Raw genomic sequence first — 23337 nt, forward strand, 5'->3', positions numbered from 1 at the left:
ATAATTCACCTCCTTCTCTAAAGAGCAGACATAAGCAAAGGTTGATAAAATAATGCATCTCATCGTTTGTCAGTGATCATTTCTCCCTTCAAAATCATTCACTATTACACTGTATGACATTTAATATATTAGAATCACCTCTCCTCACAACAACTTATTTATAATGTTAGCACCCAATTAACTTTTTCCAAAATTACTGTTACTGCAATAATCTTGAGTATTTTACCTGAATGGCAATCACTTAAAGCCCATTATGAGTCCTCAAAATGAAGGAGGAACCTGACCTAGTTACAGTAAAGTAATAGCAGCCTGAATGCTGCTGGCTCACTACAGAATTAAACAGTCTTGATCTACAACATGTATAGTGAACTATAGAAATGTGTTTTTTATGTCTTCTGAGTTTCTTTCATGATACATTATTGACAGGCAATAATTTCCTAGCACATTTTACATAGTGTCTCTCCCTTCCCATTTTCAGACTTCTAGCCAACATACCAACATAGATATTTGTGTGTGTGTGTGTGTGTGTGTGTGTGAATACAGATATACAGATATTATATTTATACACTCACTTGTATCACAGTTATAAGCATAGCCTCTAACCATTGAGCTTATAGTGACAAGGATGTAGATGTGGTCAATTAAACAAAGACAAGAGAGCACACTAATGAGATGTTAGGTTTGATTTTGTGCAATGCTGTGTTAATTCTGATTACCTTCAGAGGTTTAGTTTAAAGAAAACCTGTATAAAAAGGAAATCTTAAATGTGGATTTGAAAAATAGTTAAATGGTAGACAGTAAATCATCTTAGAAAATAGGTGTCTCCTCTAGGTCCATAGCTACTTAAAAATGCAAAGGGAAAAAGATAAAAATGGGATAAGGAGATCCATGACTGCATGGCAGGATGCACATTTACATGATACTTAGTGGATTTTTTATAAATGTATAATGTTAATATACACAGTTAACTATGGTCAGGTCCAACTTATACTATTAACAAGGATACAGTACATGTTATTATTCAACATGACTCACTGAATTCTTACTGTACAGAATAATATCCTCATGACCAAAATGATTGACCTGAGGCAGCCTTTACTCTAGAACAGTTGGATTACATACAAAATAGACATGGACATAAACCTCAGTGCTCAGTGGCCTGCCACCATCAAGTCCTGCACCACCATGGCAAATGCCTATCAAATGAGTATATAGGATACATCCTTATGCTTTAAAAAATTAAATATATATAGTGGAAACTTTCCCTTTCACAATAGAGCTTGGTTTTAATGTCACAAATGTAGTAACCACCCTTGACTATCAGAGTAATTTACAGTATAAAAAAATCAGTGACAGTCATATTACTGTTAGAGTATGTTAAGGCTAGGAGGGATTTTAGAGATAGCTTAACTCAACTTGTGTATTTTATAATTGAGATAATTAGTGTGGCAATATTTGAAAACCCTGGTCTCCAGAGAAGTGCTTGCTGATGACACAATTTGAACTGTCCACAACAAATGGCAAGGAAGGTGAAACATCATAACCAGATTTCACAAAGTTGAACTTATTTAAAATGATTTCTTTTTATTTTAAGATTCTGTCCTTTCTGATTTTTTGTATTAACACTATAAGCCCGGTGCATGAAAATTTGTGTACTGGGTGGGGGGCGGGGGGGGGGGAGGTGCCTCAGTCCAGCCTGCACCCTCTCACAATCCAGAAGCCCTCGGGTAGGATCCCTAGGCCTGGCCTGAGATCAGGGCCTATAGAGGCTTTCTTTCCCCAGGCTACAGGCAGCTGGCCCCACCCCCGCTGCTGCCACTACTTGGCACCTGTGCAGCGCTGCTCCCCCTTTCCTGCCACCAGTGACCTCCCTCTTTAGGCAACAGGCTTGATTGGGTCAATGGCTTGGCTGGCCTGGGCCTCTCTCTTTCTTTGCTGGGGCGGGGGGGCATCCCTGTGAGGGGCCGTCTGCCTACCTGATCACTCCTAACCACTCTGTCTGCCTGCCTGATTGCCTCTAACTGCTTGCTTGGGGGTGGGGCCATCTGGTCTCTGGTCATTTTGGTTGTGATACCTCTGACCTTTTATTATATAGGATACTTTTAGGAAATAATGGTGGTAGAGAAAGATGACTGCTTTTCATAACATTCCTAATGTGGAAAATATCGCAAAACACCCATTTCTTTTTAGTTTTACCAAACTCTAAAATCCAAGAGTTGGGGGACCACTGATTTAGAAACCAATAGAAAATGGAGTTCAGTGGCTACTCTACGTATGAAAGACTTAAACAATGTACCAATAAGGCAAAATTAGTAAGAAGGGTTTGTTATGAAATTAGTTATGCTAGACGTTGTGCCTATTTACCATGTAAAAATTGGATAAAAAATCTGAAAGGAAATAATACATGTCATTTGCTATTTATATGTATCTCTGACAAGAGAGTAAATATAACAGTTTTTAACCGTATTTGAAAAAATTGGCATATTTTATCTATCTATAAGATGTTAAAGGTGTGAAAATAAAGAAGTCAAGCCCTAACCAGTTTGGCTCAGTGTCTAGAGCGTCGGCCTGTGGACTGAGGAGACCCAGGTTTGGTTCCGGTCAAGGGCATGTACCTTGGTTGCGGGCACATCCCCAGTGTGGGGTGTGCAGAAGGCGGCTGATGGATGTTTCTCTCTCATGGATGTTTCTGGCTCTCTATCCCTCTCCCTTCCTCTCTGTAGAAGATCAATAAAATATATCTTTAAAAAAATAAAGAAGTCAAGAAGATTGAGGTGTGGTCATTCATAATCATATTATTACACATTTATTAGGCTAGAGGATATCATGAAGAGGCACAACCTGGCTTGATTTTTATTTGTTCTGTGTCACTTGCATCATACTTTTTGTTTCAGATAAGTGTTATCATATTCATGCCTCCCTCCCGGGAACATGAATAGGAGTAAAAACATCTTAGTAGTTGTTTTTTCCCCACAAAAAAAATGTCAAAGTAAAAAAATGTCTAATGAGATAAAAAGTATAATAGCCAAAATGGAATTCAGGACAATTTATAATTATGAATAATTGCCTCCTAGGGAGTTATCCCTGCAAGGTGATGAACAAAACTAGGAAGCCAATGAATCTTTGATACAAAATTATGTTTCTATGTCAAGTCTTCTGAATAATCGAGGATGCCATATTTATTTTTTTTTCATTTACTTCAGATGATTCATATGCTCATTATTTTAAAGTTCCTTAAAATAGCAAAGATGATTTTCTTGAATGCACTACTCAGATTTCTTCAGCATGACTAAAAGGTAGACTGTGATTGATAGTTGGTTATCAAAGAAAGTTATCTCAATGACACTTCCAGCCATTGTTTAGGTATAACTCTTTTTTGACTATGATGGAATCAGTGTCAGATTTAATTCCAAGATCCATCATGGATTATAGTGGAATATTTGGTTTGTTTTCTCTCTTAAAAGAACAGTTAATATATCATAATTAAAAGTAATTTTTGACTATTTATTCAGTAATTTTTTAATATGGAATGTTCTTTTTAAATATTTTGATTGTTGCTGCTGTTTGTTTTAATTTTATTATTTGAACATGAAAGAGGCATGTAGGTTTTTTTAGTAATCAACTTGCCCATGCCATACATAAGGGTTATTTCTGAGTCTTAACAAGACATCTTTCTTAGGACCTTTTGAATTTTTTAAAAAATAATATAAATTATCATGGAATAAACCTTCTTCTTCTCATGCATTTGTGACTATTTGGGTGATAGGCTAGTGTCCAATAGAAAATATGGATTGAGTACTTACTCTGTGGGCAGCAATGGACATGGCATGGTTCTAGCTGCAAAAATAGAGCAAACACTGGTGGAGGCCATCAGGCAGTTTAGAACCCAGTAAACAGCTCTGTACCCTAAGTTATAATTTCTTCTTGCAGAAGTTTAGCATCTGTTAACCCTTTTCATTTTGGAAGGAATGGAGGAAGGGCAAACAAAGGAAGGAAGAAAAGAAACAAAACCGGTGATTTAACACCTGACTCTGTAGAAGACATCGTGTTCTACTTCTTATGGTTTTGTCGAATTGACCTGTAGACATTCTGGCATTTTTCTGTTTATTGCTAATCTGGGTCCTAAACGAAGCTTGACAGGCCACCGAAAAGAACAAGTCCGGGAGGCAAAGGGTGGCCTTCCACGGATGCTTTTAGTAAAGGAAATTACTTAAATGGGCTCCTGCAATTAAGATAAGATTTTACAGACTATTAACTGATCCTTAATCCTAAAGTACAGGCAAACCAAGACTCATTAACTACAAATTTCATAGGAATGTCACACACTTGCTGAAGCTACTTATAACTGAATGTACTCAATCCTCAACTAGAAGACAGTTCTCATTTTGAAATATAGCAGGAAGGAGAAACTGTTCTTGAAGCCAAGTTATTTAAAAGCAAAGCACACCATCTACCTTGTAAATACTCAGGAAGAAAAAACTATCAGTAATGGAGAAACAGTGCCTCTGTGCTTTAGTCAGTCAAGATGCCATCTCTGACTTTACTGTAACTTTGAGCTCATTTCCTACAATGCCACCCCCATGACTTTATGCTTCACTTTGTCTCTAAACATCTCTTATTCTTACTCATCTCTTATTCTTACTCTTTTGCCTCTCTCTCTCTCTCTCTCTCTCTCTCTCTCTCTCTCTCTCTCTCTCTCTCTCTCTCTCTCTCTCCGTGTTTGTGGCTCTAAGGGATTCAGAGAAATTTAGGCCCTAAGTCAAGATTTTTACCTCATTGTAGGTCATAGGTGACTGAGGAGTTAATAAAAGCCCACCCATATATCCCGGAATAATACACCATGGTAGACAATTCTATTTGCTCACACACATATACACACATTTACATTTCCCTATCATCCTGGAATTTTCATGGAGAGTGTTGCCTATTTCTGCCTTTAAAACACAATAATCCTTGACCTTTAGAAGATGCAAACATAGTAAAATCACACTAATTTATTGTAATTGAGCAAACAATGTGTGTTAGATAAAATAATAAAACTGCAGAACCTCAGATATCATCTCTATGGATATATATATATATATATATATATATATATATATATATATATATATATATAAATTTCTACAGGACCCTTGGAAAATATACTCAAATTGTAAAGTGGACAGGAACTCCGTAAATACTTACTGAATTCATTTTAAAGAAATGCCATTTTATTACTTGCAGAAAAATTGAGAAATTCATGTATTCTCAGAAGATGCTCAAAAGTAATTTTCTCCAACCACCCATCAGATTGGCAGTTATTTTTTATCATAGCCATTCTAACCCGATTAACTAACTGTTCCCTAGTTCCAGGACCCATGCTTTTATGAAGAAATATGTTATTCTTTGCTTAAACTGGGTCTTTGCAAAGTGTTGGAGAGCTTTTTAAAAATGGTTGATCCCTTAAATCGCTACTTGACAAATAACCCACGAGCCAACATAGTATAACTAAGATGTTCATAATCAAAGAAAAACTTTTATCTTACCAGCAAAACCACGAACCATAATTATCTGTCTTTGGCTATCTTTCTTTGCATGATTGACTTAATCCAAAGGTCACATCAGAGAATTGGGTTCAGTCAATAATTACAATTGACATTCAGTGTTATTTATAATTTAATTTTGAGTTGGTCAAGTTAAATGTGCCTAAAATTATAATAGTAGTATTCACTTATGGGGTGTTTAGGGTAAGACAGGGGTTCTCTATAAACTTTATACATGTGTGATCTTACCTAGCACACTGTGGCTTGTGGTGTAGGTATTGCTGTCCTCATGTTGCTGCTAAGGAATCTGCTGCTCAGGGAGATTTTTTGAATGGGCCACGGCAGAGCTGGGATATGTAACAGGGCCATCTCAGCCCAGAGTCTCTAGCCTATGCAGCAATATTGGACAGATTATGCATTTCTAATTAGTGGAAATTGTCTTTATTTTGGGTGCCCATCATGGCCATCTAACGTTGCTATTCTGTTCTCCCTATGTCCTACATCTGTGTGTCCATCCCAACAAGTAGCATTGAGGCTCATGGCAAGAAGTGATTTGAGTGGGGGAGATGGGGGGAGAGATCAACCAATGAACTCATATGTGCATATGCATAACCCATAGACACAGATAATAGAGTGGTGAACGCTTGGTGGGGAAAGGGGAAGAGGCAATGGGGGAGAAAGGGACATATGTAATACTTTCAACAATAAAGATTTATAAAAAATGAAGTGATTCTGCATAATTCTCTTTATTCACTATTTTGACTTATGTGATTAGAATTTTATTAAAAATGGTTTTATCACTATGAAAGTTTTACACAGATCCTTATAAAATAAATTATTTTTCTAGAAACAGCATGTGCAATAAGAAAACGTAGGCTTTATCCCCATAATGAAATGAATTGAAACTGAGAGGCTTAAAAAAAACAGAAGTTTATTCTCTCAACACTCTGGAGGATAAAAGTGTGAAATCAAGCCATTAGCTGGGGCATGTTCTGTGAAGCCTACAGAGGAAAATCAGTTTCCTGCCTTCCTCTGAGTTTCTGTGTTGCTGGAAGTCTTGGTGTTCCTTGCCTTATAGACACATCACTCCTATTTCTATCTCCATTGTTATGTGTCATTCTTTCTGTGTGTCTGTCTCTGTCTCTTCCCTCTTTGTATAGGGCCCTCTTCAACCCACTGAGTATAACCTACCTCATCTTAAGTTGATTACATCTGCAAAGATCCTATTTTCAAATAAGGTGACATTCACAGGTCCTAGGATTTAGAATAGAGCATATATTTTGGTGGGGGACACAATTCAACCTACAGCAAGCACTTACATTGTAAACCTGTAATATAATGAGATAATGCCCATCCAGTCTTCAGTAAAAAAAAATCAAGGCATTCAATAAGGTTAGGGAATTTTATGGTTGATCATATTATATTTGTCTCTGAGACCTCAGGTAAATTATTTTAGTTTCTCTGAGTCAGTTTTCTCGTCTATAAAAATATAGATAATAATGATGATCTCAAAGAGCCACTGAGAAAATTGAATGTCAGAATTTAACACTGGACCTGGTGACTAAAATAAAGAGAGTCAGTATTAACAATCCTATTTCTCCAAGATAAAGCATTGATGAGCTAAGCAGGCATGTGCCCTGAGCAGGAATTGAACCATGACCTCTTGGTTCAATCAGGGCAAGAGTTTAATTTTTTAATATGTATATATTTTAAGTAATGTATAAATATTATAAATGTTTGAGATATGATCTAACCTCTTTCTCTTATACTGAGTCACATATATTAAGAAGTCAGCATTTTTAGATTAGCGTATACAGCACATACAAGACACTAAACCTGACATTTAGCTGAACCCGCTTGACTCTGATATTTACAAAATCATACAATCTTCCCGACTTATTAAACATCCATGCATACACAGATGTGCACATACACACAAATGACTAAATTTCTACTTTAATTGAAGCCTTAGAAAGTTATTTCAATGTAGAATGCTGCAGTGATTCTACAGTCTAATTTTAATATTTTATTTATTTAAAACTTCCTTTGTGACAGATTTGATTTATTGTGTGAATCCCTTTCATCTTTTAATTTAAATATCTGGGTAATCTTCAGTGGGGCTGCCTGTTGCAATAATTACTCAGGCTTTGCTGTATTTCTCAAATCATCTGCTGAAAAGCCAGGGATTCTAAATCTTTCCAGATGCTATATGTTTTACCTGATTCATTTTGTTACATACTGCTCTTCCCAATAGTTAAAAATACCGCTAGCCTATTAGTTAACTGTGAGTCCCGAATAAAGGATAAATAACAGATGAGCAGTCTCTACCAACACCTCAGCATGGCTTTAACAGCTGCCAGAATGTCATATAATCTTTTGGAAGACTTAATCGTTCCCTACTGCACTTTTCTGAAGAGAAGAGTAGTTATTAATACTGGTGTTCCCACAAAATTTTCACAGTAGATCTTCATTGAATAAATAGTGTTGTTTCATATATAGATTTTTGTTGTATATAACACTTAGCAATTAGAGGTTAAACAAATAGCAGTGTGCTAGCAACTAGGAAAATTATATTTGGTAAAGAGAACAATATTTTAGACTGTATTAAACTGTAAATTTAATTGGTGGTTTCAGGAAAGAGAAAATATAAATATTTTTTTTCTGAAGATCATATAGTTCCCCCTTTTTTAGTACAGTGAGTTTTAACCCCTCTTCCTTCCTCCCTCCCTCCCTCCCTTCCTTCCTTCCTTTTTTTCTTTCTTCTCTCTCTCTCTCTCTCTCTCTCTCTTCCTTAAAAGAAAAGTCTATTGCCCAACTGGTATGGCTCAGTGGATGAGTGTCGACCCATGAACCAAGAGGTCACTGCTTCGATTTCTGGTCAGGGCACATGCCTGGGGTCCAGGCTCAAAGCCCAGTAAGGGGTGTGCAGGAGGCAGCTGAGCAATTAATGATTCTCTCTCATTGATATTTCTATCTCTCTGTCCCTCTCCCTTCCTCTCTCCCTAAAAATCAATAAAAACATATATAAAAAAAAGAAAAGCCTTATCAAAGTTTAATTAATCATGTTTTATCTTTCTAAAGTATCTTACTTCCCAAATGTGTAGGAGAAGTTGGCTCTCTTACGAAAAGTTAATAGACTGTGTAGCTGCCTTTTACTTTTTAATCATGAACCCCTTAAAATCCTATTCATGTTTTTAAAACAAATATTTACCTATCTAATATTTTATTTCTAACAGCACTCCAAAGTCTTTTTTTGATTAATAAACTTACTTGGGACTATGACTTATACATTTTTCCTATTTCCAAAGAAGTATAAGGTGACATTATAACATATATATGCATTTAGACTATTAAAATGGAAATAGAACTATTAAAACAACATAAATAATTGTACTAAAATTCCGAACTCATATAGTTTTCTGCAAGAAAGCAAAAAGAAACTGCAATTAATGAAATAAGTTATTCACTGTCAGTTTTTAAAATGAAAGAGAGATGAAAACTTTGATTCCTCAAGAGAACTCAATTATTTTCTAGAAATAAATTATAAAAATAATATCTAATGCAAATCTTTACAAAAATGATATTACAACATATACATTGCATTCAGTGGTAGTTTTATGGGGGAAATGCAAAAACATACCTCCTATATCAAACTAGAATGAAAGCTTTGAATATGAGAACACTGTTTCTCAATAAGAGGCCTAACCTTATGAGTTTCTGAAAAGTGTCTATATTTTAACCCAACTTGTTGAACAATGTAGCTAAGTATGCTGAGAGGGATGAGCATCTGAAGATTTAGCCTGTCCAATTACTTTCTTGTAAGTGTGATTTGCCCCAATATGATGGAAATATGAAGGCAAACAGTTGGAGGGTAGGCAAAATAGGGATTGTGTGTAGTCTGTGTTGTTGAATAACGGTCAGCATCATATGAATTAGATGTGCAGAGAGCAAAGTACCCATTCTTCTGTATAAACAAGAATCCAAACTTACCTGATACAGAACCAACTCAATTTTGATAGGTGCGAACTTCTGTGATGTTTGTAGACCTATTTCTTTATTTTCCATCAAGAAATTACTTCCTCAAATATCTTAAACCTTTCTGGCTGAGATGCTAGAACTTTTTTTAACTTCTTATTGTGAAAATGTTTAAACATATTATGAAACTAGAGATACCTATACATACCCATCACCCAGTTTCAATAAAATCAATATACAGTTGATATTGTTGCATACAAGCAGACACTCTCTCCCTGTTATCTTCTCCCATTCTGGGTGATATTGAAGAAAACCCCAAATACTATATAATTTTACTCATAAATATTTCCCTGTGAATCCCTGAAAGATGAGGACTATTTAAAAAAAGACATAACCATGATATTATCATCACACCTAAGAACAATAATTGTCAGCAATTCCTGTGGCCACAGTTGAATTCTTCTCTTTCCCATGTATGTCATTTCCTGCCAAGAGGTGAAGGCTAACCTTCCACGTTCCTGAATCTTGGATAGCCTGTGACTGCTTCGGCCAGTAAATTATGGCAGAAGTGATGCTGTGCCAATTCCAGAGCTGGACCTTAAGAGGACTGAGTATTTCCACATGTCTCTTGGGAGTACTGAGCATATACATAAGACATCATCCTATCCTACTAAAGAGATCATATGGGAAAATTCTATATGCTCCATATATTATGCAAAGAGCATATGGAACTTCTTTCTAGTTCTCCTGGAAAACCTTAAAAATTACTGTATCTTGGTGAAAAGCTAAAATAATATAATAATCTTTTGAATCAATAAGATAATCACTTAATAACAGAGTACTGCCATCTGACCTGGCTCAGTGCCTAGGACTATTTTGGGGTTTACAATGAGACCGCATGACACTAAAGCATGCTATATAATTGGCTGATAAAAGTCATGAAAGAATTGAATAATATATAAAAACTAGAGGCCCGGTGCACAAAATTTGTGCACTCAGGGTGGGGAGAGGAGGTCCCTCAGCCCGGCCTGTGCCCTCTCGCAGTCTGGGACCCATCGGGAGATAATGACCTGCTGGCTTAGGCCTGCTCCCGGGTGGCAGAGGGCAGGCCCAATCCCTAGGTGCAGCCCCTGGTCGGGCTCAGAGCAGGGCCGATTGGGGGGTTGGGGCACCGCCCCCTGTCACACTTAAGGCAGGGTCGATAGGGAGGTTGCGGCGCCACCCCCTGTCACACACAGAGCAGGGCCCATCGGGGGTTGGGGCTCCGTACCCTGTCACACACAGAGCAGGGCCCATCAGGGGGTTGGGGAGCTCCCCCGTCACGCACAGAGCAGGGCCGATCAGAGGGTTGGGGCTCCGCACCCTGTCACACCCAGAGCCTGCAGGGCGATCAGGGGTTTGGTCGCTGCCCCCTGTCACACTGATCCCGGTGCTGGGAGGCCTCGCTGCTCCGCTGATCCCAGGGTCCTGAGGCCTCTCGGCTCCGCTGAGCACAGGGCTGGGTCGTCTCTCGGCTCCTCTCATCCCGGGGCCTGGAGGCCTCTCGGCTCCGCTGATCACGGGGCCGGGAGGCCTCTCGGCTCCGCTGATCCCAGGGTCCTGAGGCCTCTCGGCTCCACTGATCCCAGGACCGGGAGGCCTCTCTGCCCTGCCGCTTCAGGGCTGTTTGGCTTCGCTCCACCACTTGGAGCCTGAGTATGCAAATTAACCGCCATCTTTTAGCTTCTATAATTGAAACATTGTATCTTTTGGAGTTGTTGCTTCAGGAGCTCAGAGCCCCGCAGCTGCAGACGGGGAACCTTGGCTTCCTCCATTGCTGGGGCAACCAAGCCTCCTGTTCTCAGCTGCCTGGCTGCCGGCGCCATCTTGGCTGACAGTTAATTTGCATATCTCGCTGATTAGCCAATGGGAAGGGTAGCGGTCGTATGCCAATTACCATGTTTCTCTTTTATTAGTGTAGATGGCATGGCCTTTCAGAAATCAAAAGAATTTGTACCATAACTTTTAGTACCATGCCAGTTGCTACAAATGCATTTTCAAAACATGTTCCATTGTTATATATACCAAATTTCAATGGTTTGGTATCAATAGATACATTTGAATATTGCAAATGAACTTCCTTTCTGAACCTAGTTCCAGAAATAATTTAATTAGATAATTAATGTATAATTCAATATTGCTCCAAAGCAAAATTAAACTTCAAGTAAACAAAAAACTTTTGTACAGTATCAAGTAACACCTTTAAAATTGGTTTTAAACAACTATTATGAATGAAATTTGAATTAAGAATTCGATTAAATTACCCTATAATGGTAATACAATTTTTTAATTTTGTGATATCATTTTGATAACACGTTAATACAAAAAGGCACTTTGCGTTAGAACAGAGAAAAATAGTTTATCTGTTAGATCAAACCACACATAATAGTCAAAATGCAATCAGGTATATAAAATATTAAATTAGTGATGATAGTTTTGCAATTTTTTTTCTATAATGTATTTGTTTATGTTTTTGTCATTGCACTCGTTTTCTAGAGTTGCTATAGTAAAATATCACAGAGTGGCTTAAAACAATGGAAATTACTCTGAGGGCTGGGAGTCCAAAATTACAGTTTCTTCTGGAAGCTCTGAGGGAGAATCTGTTCCATATTCTTCTTGCAGGTTTTGGTGGCTGCCATCAACCCTTGGTGGTCCTTGGCTTGCAGCTCTCTCTGCCTCCATTGTCACACGGCTGTGTCTCTGCAGCCACATTTCCCTCTTTGTGTAAGGACACCAATTCAAGGCCCACTCCAGTCCACCATGACTTCATATTTCTTGATTACACCTACAAAGACCCTATTTTCAAGTAAGGTCACATTCAGAGGTACCAGATATTAGGATTTCAGCATATCTTTTGGGGGGCACACAATTCAATCCACAACAGTCATATTAAGAGGTTTTAACCAGTTTTGTTTTGGTACATATTTACCTAACATTATCATTTCAAATATTATAAATCATCATTAGGGTTCTGCAATAAGTATCTTAGCCTTAAACGGAGTCTATATTTTATTCAAGTGTGAGAAACCCTGACCTAAATGAGAAAGTCTGAGATTACTATCATGTTGCATTACATCTTCTACAGCCTGTCACTGTCCCTATTCACTGCCCTCCTCTACCACTGTTTCCTTGCATCTTATTCATCAACATTATAAAGCAGCTTAACCCACAACACATTATTTCATACCTCCCTGCCTTTCTTTTAACTCTACGTGTAATATTATTTCCTTTCCAATTTTTGCATATGTGCAATGGAAAGAGTTCCATCCACAGTTTTGCTTCTCAGGGGAAGCTCTAAGTTGCTATATGTAAGTAGTATAACTTCTGCTAAAACAAATATTTAGATTGCCCCCATGGGAGGTTCATATCAGAAGCAGGTCACTAAAGCAGGGAGCAAGCTCAGACATATATTCCTGTCTTTAAAAATGACTTTTTTCTGGTTCTCTTTGAAAAACTACATACCTTTTTTTATGAGAGAAATTTGTGAATTTAGCAATTTGGGAAGCAGCTCAAAAATTTTAGTTGTCTTGCCAGAGGACACTGTGTGCATAGAGAAATATAATGAGAGAAGGAACTGGAAAGACAGAATGGGTCCATATTTTAGATGACTTTGAGAGCCAAAATAAGGTTTTGGATTTACTTTCTATATTCTGAGTAGTCCTGATTTTTGAGAAAGAGACGTTACATAATGACACCATAAGAGATGATCCATTCTTTCCAGACCAAAATATCTTACACTGTTTTTCTGTACTAAGCATAACAGGATTGCATGCTATCGATCTGCACTTATGAATTGATAGATTATTTAAACATCATTCCTATTTGGATTGTGGAAGTCAGATATCACTAGAACTATAGATATGGATTTAGATCTTGGATTCTGAGAATTTTTGGTGTTTAATAAATAGTGAAATCACTTTATTTTATACATTTCTCTCTTAGTAATAATTAATTCCTGTCACTTTTCACAATAGCTTAAATTAAAGCCCTGTTTCCTCCATATACAACTTTATTCTGGACTGAGAAAAATAGTTAGGTTCTCTATTGTTTTTTTCAAAGCTAGTTAAATCACTTTATCTATTATCTAAAAAGAGCTTTGCTTATTTTAACTGAACTCTTTCTGTTATATTTAAAAGTCATGCTGTATCTCATGTGAGGTTGTTATTTAACTTCTAAAGTTTTTTATTTAAATAGAACAGTAACTTATATGTGGGTGGGGATGTAAGAAGCATGACAATAAAAATAAAATTGCAAGTTGCAATTTGTCTGAGATAGATTATTATTATAGTTAAGTTAAAACATACATGGATAGAATTACTAAGAACACAGAAATAACACTCTTTGACTAATTAATGGGATTTCCTGAGAGCCATGCTGCAAAGCTGATGATTTATTAGCTGTGTTTAGAAGAATCTAGTCTAAGAACATTTATTTAGTGAGATTCATTTTGAAATAAAGCCATTACACTTATGTGGGATATCCATAAGGTAAAATTATAACCCATCACTCCTTTAAAAAATGCTTCTATGTGCCATTTGTGGATCCATCAAAATGTAAAATTTTTGAAAACACATGTATTTACATTTTCTGGGTAGCTAATATTTTATTTTACATTTGTTCTTAAAATTTGGTTTAAAATCACAAACACATGAACTTTCCTACTGGGTAAAGTCACAATTCAAGTTTAACTCATTTTTTTTTTTCAGATAACCTAAAACTCTAAAAAAATGAACTATTTTAGTCTACTCAGTGCCTTACTAAGTAGAATAAATCTTAGAGTTTGAGCACTCGATATGTAAGAATTCTGCAACATTTCCAGGTTATTCTTCTAAACATCCCCTTGCACAATTCTCTCTTCACGATTCTCTAAATGTGATGGAGAAGTTCAAGTGAAAGTCTATTTGTCCCAGACTATGAACGTGATCCTGGAACCAAGTAGACTGCATCTATTCATTACAGCCAATCCTTTCTTGGGTTTGAAAACTGAATTACTCATGTATCAAACTGATTGCATGGTTTTCTTAAAAAATAAACAAACAAACAAGCAAAAAAAAAAAAGCTATGTGTTTTCTTTCTGACAAGTAGTATGTTCCAAAGGAACTGGTAACCATTACTTGTTATCTCATGTTTTTCAGTGAAAATAATATTTATCAAAAACACCAAGGAGGTTTCTGAAGTTAGGGACTTATACGGGCTTCCTCAAATATCACTTTACAATGTATGCATTCCATTACGTGAACCCTTTCTAATAGGTTTTGCTATTTAATTACCTTAATATTTGTATAGGTGTGGGGATTAAATAATGGCTTTTTTATATGGTGTATATTTTTCTTTTCTATATTCAGGTTCTCTCCTTAGGAGCAGACGTCCTGCCAGAATACAAACTGCAGACGCCGCGCATCAACAAGTTTACAATATTGCACTACAGTCCCTTCAAGGCCGTCTGGGACTGGCTTATCCTGCTGTTGGTCATATACACGGCTATATTCACCCCCTACTCGGCAGCCTTCCTCCTCAATGACAGAGAGGAGCAGAAGCGGCGAGAATGTGGCTACTCTTGCAGCCCTTTGAATGTGGTAGACTTGATTGTGGATATTATGTTCATCATAGATATTCTAATAAACTTCAGAACTACTTATGTAAATCAGAATGAGGAAGTGGTAAGTGACCCCGCCAAAATAGCGATCCACTACTTCAAAGGCTGGTTCCTGATTGACATGGTGGCAGCGATTCCTTTCGACTTGCTGATTTTTGGATCTGGTTCTGATGAGGTAAGAGCAGCGTAAGCATCTTACTTTCTGAAAGATTGCAGGTATAAAAGTGAATCTATTTTTTAACTGCAAAAAAGTAAAGTACCTGGTTGCTTTACAAACTCCCCGAATCTCACTGGTAAAATTCATTTTCAATTGAAAATGCTATAACATGAAATGGAACCATTTTGCCATTGCAAATAATTTACAATTCTTTCTATTTTTGCTAAGAGATACTAAAGATTATTTACCTTTAACCAAACTTAAACAATAAAACAGTGTTTCAGCCCTGGCCAGTTTGGCTCAGTGGATAGAGTGTCGGCCTGCGGACTCAAGGGTCCCAGGTTCGATTCCGGTCAAGGGCATGTACCTTGGTTGCGGCACATCCCCAGTGGGGAATGTGCAGGAGGCGGCTGATCGATGTTTCTCTCTCATCGATGTTTCTAACTCTCTAGCCTTCTCCCTTCCTCTCTGTAAAAAATCAATAAAATATATTTAAAAAAAAAAACAACAGTGTTTCATAGCACATAGCACATTCCCAGGGTATAAAATCACTACATGTTAATCCATGAGTATAAAACTGTCAAAGGCAAAGATGTTCTTTTCTTCACTCAAAATTGTGATTTGAGAGAGAAGAGGTTTACTTGTTTTGTGTTCAAATTATGTGGAAGAGGCATTTTCTGAAGTGTCTTGTTCCAAAGCTTTCTCTTTAATAATATCTAGGTTGGAAAATACTTCTTGTGTTCCCAATACCTTAGAACGCTGGAAACTGGGTGGAAAGTTGGTAGGTGTATGTGTAGTACATTTTCTGAATACAGAGTTCGTAACTTTAGTCAGATTTTCAAATGGGTTCATTCATTCTGTAAGCATCTATTGAGAACCTACTATGTGCCAAGTTTACAGGAAAGAGTGAGACAAGGACCACACTGTCTGGGAGGTTGCAGTCTGCAGTGGGAGAGCAGCAGATGAATAGAAAAAGTACTGTCTGAGACATGTTTTCATAGTGCTGTGGACAAGGGGACATGTGAGCATGGAAAGGGGAGTTCCAGATTACCGGTAGAAGTTTTACAGGTAGAAAGGGTAGGAAGATCATGCTAGTTAGAGGAGAAGCCCATTAGAGGCATGGAACTATAAAGTATTGATTCCCAGCTCTATCAGACCCAATATAATAAATATCTTATTATAATTCCCCCTTTTTTATCCTATATAGTAAAAGGCTAATATGCAAATTGACCAAACAGCAGAATGACCGGTCACTATGACGTGCACTGACCACCAGGGAGCAGATGCTCAATGCAGGAGCTGCCCCCTGGTGGTCAGTGTGCTCCCACAGGGGGAGTGCCACTCAGCCAGAAGCCCCACTCATGGCTGGCAAGTGCAGCGGCAGTGGTGGGAACCTCTCCTGCCTCTGCTACAGGCAGGCAGTAAGAAGTGAGGGCTCCAGGACTGTAAGAGCCCCAGACTGCAAGAGGGATGTCTGACTGCCGGCTAAGGCCTGACCCCGGGGGTATCAGGCCTAAGTCAGCAGGTGGACATCCCCCAAGGGGTCCTAGACTGCAAGAGGGCACAGGCCAGGCTGAGGGAACCCCCAACCCCCAGTGCATAAATCTTGTGCACCAGGCCTCTGGTCATTAAATAAAAGTCATAGATAATATCATCTTTTAACACACAATTTTACAAATATAATATATAATTTCTATCCTTACTATAAAGGAGAAATAAATGAAATGTTTCTAATAAAATACCTAATTAAATATATAAATGCTTCAGGCATATCTATATTAAATGATATAATGAAGTTACTAAATACTATACGTATTTATAATGAGGAAGTCCATATTTAAACAATAAATTAAATATTTAACTAAATATTTTCTTTATATTTGCATTTTAACATAAGGGTTGAATATATATACATGTGCTTATATATGTATATATGTGTATATATACAGGTAGTTATGCATATATAAGCATTTTAACATTTATACACACCTAGAAACACTGTGACTGTGATAACTACAGATGTATACATGTATATAGTACACTTATACATATACTAGAGGCCTGCTGCACGAATTCGTGCACAGGTGGGATCTGGCCAGCCAGGCCTGATTGGGGCCAATCAGGCCAGGTGTGCTGGGGGAAGGAGTCATGAGTGGTTGGTGTGCTGACCCTACCCCCGATTGGGGTGTGTGTGGCCTATCAGGGGCAGGGACGACCAGGGAAAGGGGCCCCAGGTGGTTGGCAGGCCAGCCCCAGCCCCTGTTGAACTCAGGTCGAACTCTCGGTCGAGGGGACAATTTGCATATTACCTTTTATTATATCGGATACATATATAGGTTACTGATATAACCATGCTACATATCACACAGTACACAAATACCACACCACAAGACCTCTTGTCATTGAAGGTATAATGTTCTGAAACATTAAACAACTCTTAGTAAATGTCCTAACTAAACAAATTAATCATATCTCAATTTACATGGTGGCTAAATTCCTGGAAAATGTAATGAATATTAAAATGGGCAAAACTGAATTTATTTTTATATGTAAAACCTAGTTTCAAGGCTCAGTAGCTATAAATTTATTTTTAGCTTTACAAATGACTGTATGTAGAACACAACATTTTTGTTGTTACTGGAGACTGCTTTCGGCATTATAGGACTTTTACCTACCTCACTCTACTGGAAGTAAAGTGCAATTCAAGGTGAGGGTGTCAAATGCTATAAATACATAAAGCATGAGGACTGAACATAAGTCATTGAGCATATCAATTCCATGTTCATTAATATTAATTGGATATTAGCCATAAGCCAAACTAATGTGGCTTCTGAAATTAACAGGATGTGAGTAGGGCCTCCTCTTGCTAGAATCCTATATAATAAAAGGCTAATGTGTAAATTGACAGGATGGCAGAAATGTCTGGTCGCTACAATGCATATTAACCACCAGGAGACAGATGCTCAATGCAGGAGCTGCCCCCTGGTGGTCAGTGTGCTCCCCCTGTGGGAGTGCCGCTCAGCCAGAAGCTGGGCTTGCTGCTCCTTAGCACTGCCTCAGAGGCAGGTGAGGCTCCTGCCACTGTCCCTATGCTCAGAAGCCAGGATCACAGCTGATGAGTGGAGTGGCAGTCATAGGAGTCTCTCCCGCCTCCACTGCAGGCAGGCGGTAAGGAGCGAGGGATCCCAGACTGCAAGAGCCCCAGACTGCAAGAGGGATGTCTGACTGCCAGCTTAAAGGGATGTAAGCCAGCAGGAGGACATCCCCCTAAGGGTCCTGAGCTGTGAGAGGGTGCAGGCCAGGCTGAGGGACTCCCCCCCATTCAGTGCATGAATTTTGTGCACCGGGCCTCTGGTCTTGGTAATAAAAGGAAAGAAAAAGGACAATATTAGAAGTCTTCACATGGTGAAGGAAAGGCTTATTGTTATTTTGTTGTGTTTGTTTTTTTCTCCTAAGATGTTTGTGTGCTGACAAGAAAGAGTCATGTGGTGCAGAATGACTTCGGTGGGGGGCTAATTTGGATGGGAAGATTAGGAAAGACCTCTGAGAGGAAGTGCCAATTGAGTTGAGGCTTAACCAGAAGCAACAAGCTTCATGAAACCACATGCAGAACATTTCAAGCAAAAGAAAACACTAGTGAAAATGGCCCCACTGGGGCACAGCCTTGGCGTGTGAGAAGACCAGGACGAAGGCAGTGGCAGCCAGGCGGGACCATAGTGAGATGCGGCATGCCAAGATGTGAGGATACAGAGACAGGGGCCACATCACACGCAGCCTTGGAATCTGTGTTTCTTCTGGCTGCAATGAAACCTTTGGGGTGGGAAGGACATGATCCGCTGGATATTTTGAAACACCTCATGGCTGATGTCTGCAGACAATTTAGTCAGAGTAGAAATAGGGATATCACTTTAGAAGTTTTGCTACTGGTATAATGTAAGATGGAAAAAAAAACAATGGTTTGGACTATGTGGTGGCAATACAGGTGAAGAGAAGTAGGTACATTTGGAATATATTAGAGGAGAGCTTGTTGATGGATTAAATATTGTTGGAGGATTAAGAGAAAAGCAAAATTGCCTGGCCAGTATGGCTAAGTGGTTAAGCATTAACCTATGAACCAGGAGGTCATGATTTGATTCTCAGTCAGGGCACATAACTGGGTTGTGAGCTCGATCCCCAGTGTGGGGCATGCAGGAGGGAGCCAATCAATGATTCTCTCTTATCATTGATGTTTTCATTTCTTCCTCCCTTTCCCTTCCTCTCTGAAGTCAATAAATAAAAAAAATATATTTGTTTTAAAAAAAGAGAAAAGCAGAATTAATGATCACTCAAAGATTTTTTTGTTTCTTTATTCTTGTTTGAAATTTTTGGGGGGTTGGGGAGGGGACTTAAGCAACTTTTATAGATTGTCGCACATTTATCCAAATGGAAGAAATCTGGGGAGAAGAAGGTGCGTTATGGGGGTAGAAATTCCGTTCAGGCCATGCTAAGTTTGCAATGCCTATTTGTTATCTCAGTAGGCAAGTTGAGCACCACATGGGCAGCTAGAAAGATGAGTGAGTATAAGAAAAAATGAGATTCATTGGATTATAAATCAGATGCAATCATGACAAAGGTTTGTTTGGATCAGAGCTTCTACAGCAGGACCATGCACTAGTTTCTACATGGATCTTAGAAAAGTATGGGGATTCACATTTGGCAGGTCTGAAGCAAAGCCTTGCAGCTGGCATTTTAAGAAGTTGTAGGAACAATTCTTCTGCCAGATGTATGAGATCCAGAGGCCTGGGACAAAGGGGACCCACGAGAGAGCTTTTGTGTGTTCACAGAGTATTTCTACAAATAAATACATGAATAAACAAGTTAAAGTGATTTTAAACTAAATGTAAGAACAATCATGATTTATTTTTGTCCCTAATATTTTTATTGATTTTTAGAGAGAAAGGGAGGAGAGAGAAATATCTATGTGAAAGCAAAACTTCGATCGGCTGCCTCCTGCATGCCCCCACTGGGATTGAACCCACAACCTGGACATGTGGCCTGACTTGGAATTGAACCAGCAACTTTTCAATGCACAGGATTTTGCCCAACCAACTGAGCTATACTGGCCAGGCCCATTCATAATTTCTTAATTGCTTAATTTTAACTGAATTATTAAAATGATTCCATGTATCACAGCATCATGAATGACCTTAGAGAAAAGAATTTTGTTAATGTCAATTAAACATGAATATCTTCCTTCTAATTTCCCAGCCCAGCCAGTGCGCTCAGTGGTTGAGTGTCAACCCATGAACCAGGAGGTCTCAGTTCCATTCCAAGTCGGTTCACATGCCTGGTTTTGGACTCGATCCCCAGTAGGGAGCATGCAGGAGACAGCTGATAGATGATTCTCTTTCTTCATTGATGTTTCTATCTCTCTCTCCCTCTCCTTTCCTCTCTTTGAAATCAACAACAATAAATCCTATATAATAAAAGCCTAATATGCTAAGTATCCAGTTGGCCAGTTGGCTCTTCAGCCAATCAGAGCATAATATGCTAATGCTATGCTAAGGCTGCACACTCGCTATGATGTGCATTGACCACCAAGTAGGCCTATGTCATTAATATTTCCTGGATGTTAGTGTCATCCAGACAGACCAAGGAAATGGTTCCTTATTTCTTAATATTTGCATCATCAAACATCATGCTATCCATAGCAAATTACTTTCATATTATTGATGCAAAGGAGCAATATTATTGGATCAGCCTCCAGAAAGCCAACTTTTCATTATCTGCCTCAAATTTTCCCATATTTTGCTTAGCTGTGGCAAGTCTTAGTTTCAGAAATATTAACAGTTAGAACCTAAAGCATTCTGTTTAGTTAAAAGCTTCATTAACCTCTTCCACCCCCGAAAATAGTATTCTTTTGATTAATTACTTGCTTTGTTGGCCTCTTTACTTTCACACTTAACAGTTATTCTTCATGATTCGTGAATGCAGGCAAGACCTTTGAAACCTAAGTAACTGAAGTGCTCTCTGAGGGAAAATTGTAAGCAGAAAGAGGAGTTCCTGCTCACATTGATGTTTGCTTCATTAATCTGATAGATGAATCATGGAATGGATACAAAGAAAAACTTAGCAGGCATCTGATTATCTTGTCAGCATTCTTTCTGAAACTGACCTCCCCAATAGTCATCATTAGTTTGATGGAAGTGAATTTATAAAACACTAGAGGCCTGGTGCATGAAAATGCATGCACTGGAGAGGGGGGTCCTTCAGCCTGGCCTGCCATCTCTCACAGTCCGGGAGTCCTCAGGGGCATGAGGAGACCTGGCAATCAGGGGAAGGTGCCGCCCCATCACACCTCTGCTACTGCCACTGCCAGCAGTGCAAGCTTCGGCCGGCCCTGGATTCCTGAGCCTCGGGTCTGCCCTGGGTGGCTGGGCATCCAACATCCAAGGCTTGCCTGTGCCTCGGGCCAGCCCTAGGCAGATGGGATGCTGAGGGGACTGGGGGACTCCAGAGGCAGGCGTGCGGCAAGGCCGGGCCCGCCTAGGGCTGGGCCCAGCCTTGCCGTGTGTCTCCCACCCCAGCGGGGCTGAGGGGACTGGGCGCCATCATCTTGTGTCTGTGGGCGCCACCATCTTTGAGGTGGTGGGGCAGTCAATAAGCATAGTCCCTCCCTATTGGCTGTGGGTGCTGCCATCTTTGCGACAGCGTGAGGGTCAATTAGCATATTCCCTCTATTAGATAGGATTAGACATATTCATGTTTAACTTTAAATAACAAAGCACATTTTAGAGACGCAATTTTAAGTATGGGCCTATACATAAAGTTACTGTGTCTCTATCTTTAGCTAGTTCTTGGGGTGGTCTGGCAGAAGTTTCCAATGGCTTGTATTTGAAGCTATTGGTCATGCCTGCAAAAATTGTGACATAAGTGAGAGGCACAAAATTCCCAATGGAATAATTTTTGAACTAAGGAGATATAGGAACATTCCATAAAAAGTTTTTTTGTGTTTTTTTTTTGCATTAAGTTAATCATCTAGTCATTATTTATGTGTGATCTATTGTGATGTATTGACTACAATTTGCTAGAGATGGCACAAAGGTACAATTTTTGGTTACATATTTCTCAGACCAAATAAAATTCCCATTTTAAAAATGGAATATCCATGATTGTTTATTTACTGTACCATTTACATAGTATTTAGAATCATTTGATGCCCACTTTTCTGTGTTACTATAACTAAGGAAAGAAAAAATGATTTTAAATTGCAGAACAATAGAATATTAATTATAAAACAAAATAAAAATAAAAGGCTTAAACAGTAAAGGTTGTTCAATATTGGAGCAAGTTTCCCAGGAAGGTTTAAGTTCATCTTCTCTTTAAAAGCCACAGTTAGTGGAGAAATGTGTGAGGTTTGGTATGAATAAAGAAAGGATAAGTTAGGTTATTCCTTCAATGTTTGTAACACACTCAAAATGTAGCTCTTTGATTGTATTAGTGAGTGTGTTCTTAGAAATATTGAAATAATGTGACTCAAGATGAACAACAGACTAGAAACTAGTTTCAAAATTATTAAGTTATATTGCTAAGTAATTCATTAAATGCTGTTTACAAGTACCAGAGCTTAAAGGTAATTGAAATAAAATATAAAGCAAAGCATAAGTGTAGTTATGGAATTTATTACTCACTCTTCCCATTTCCCCTCTAGTATCCAAATATTTCTTGACAAGCAAGACAAACTAATGGATTAAGTAGAAAGTTTCAGTGACAATTCAATTTATCAACCCTGTACATGAAACCAAAGATCACATACTTATATTTCCTCATTTATAAAAGAATATTTATTTCCACTTACCGTAAACACCGGTAAATAAAGTATTTTAAATGTAAGAGTCTTGAAAATGCTTACTAAAAAGACAGTAGAATTATTTTTCAAAATAATTTTGAAAACCATTTGAGCATAAGATTTTCTCTTACAGATTAGATTTTCTCAGTTTAACTGTAGCCACATTTAATCTTGAGTTGAGAGTTGTTGAATACTGATCAGAAATATCCTATTCTAT

The 23337-nt window shown here is 38.3% G+C and overlaps 1 protein-coding gene across 1 annotated transcript in view; it reads left to right on the top strand.

The window, feature by feature from the left end:
- Nucleotides 1-23337, top strand: part of LOC132238850 (potassium voltage-gated channel subfamily H member 7) — a 146774-nt gene that overhangs the window by 62270 nt on the left and 61167 nt on the right. Inside the window, exon 4 of the mRNA XM_059704878.1 lies at nucleotides 14885-15310. Coding sequence (XP_059560861.1) covers nucleotides 14885-15310 — 426 coding nt within the window. The remainder of the gene's footprint in view (nucleotides 1-14884; nucleotides 15311-23337) is intronic.

Source organism: Myotis daubentonii, chromosome 7, assembly GCF_963259705.1.
Source record: "Myotis daubentonii chromosome 7, mMyoDau2.1, whole genome shotgun sequence".
Classification (NCBI taxonomy): Eukaryota; Metazoa; Chordata; class Mammalia; order Chiroptera; family Vespertilionidae; genus Myotis; species Myotis daubentonii.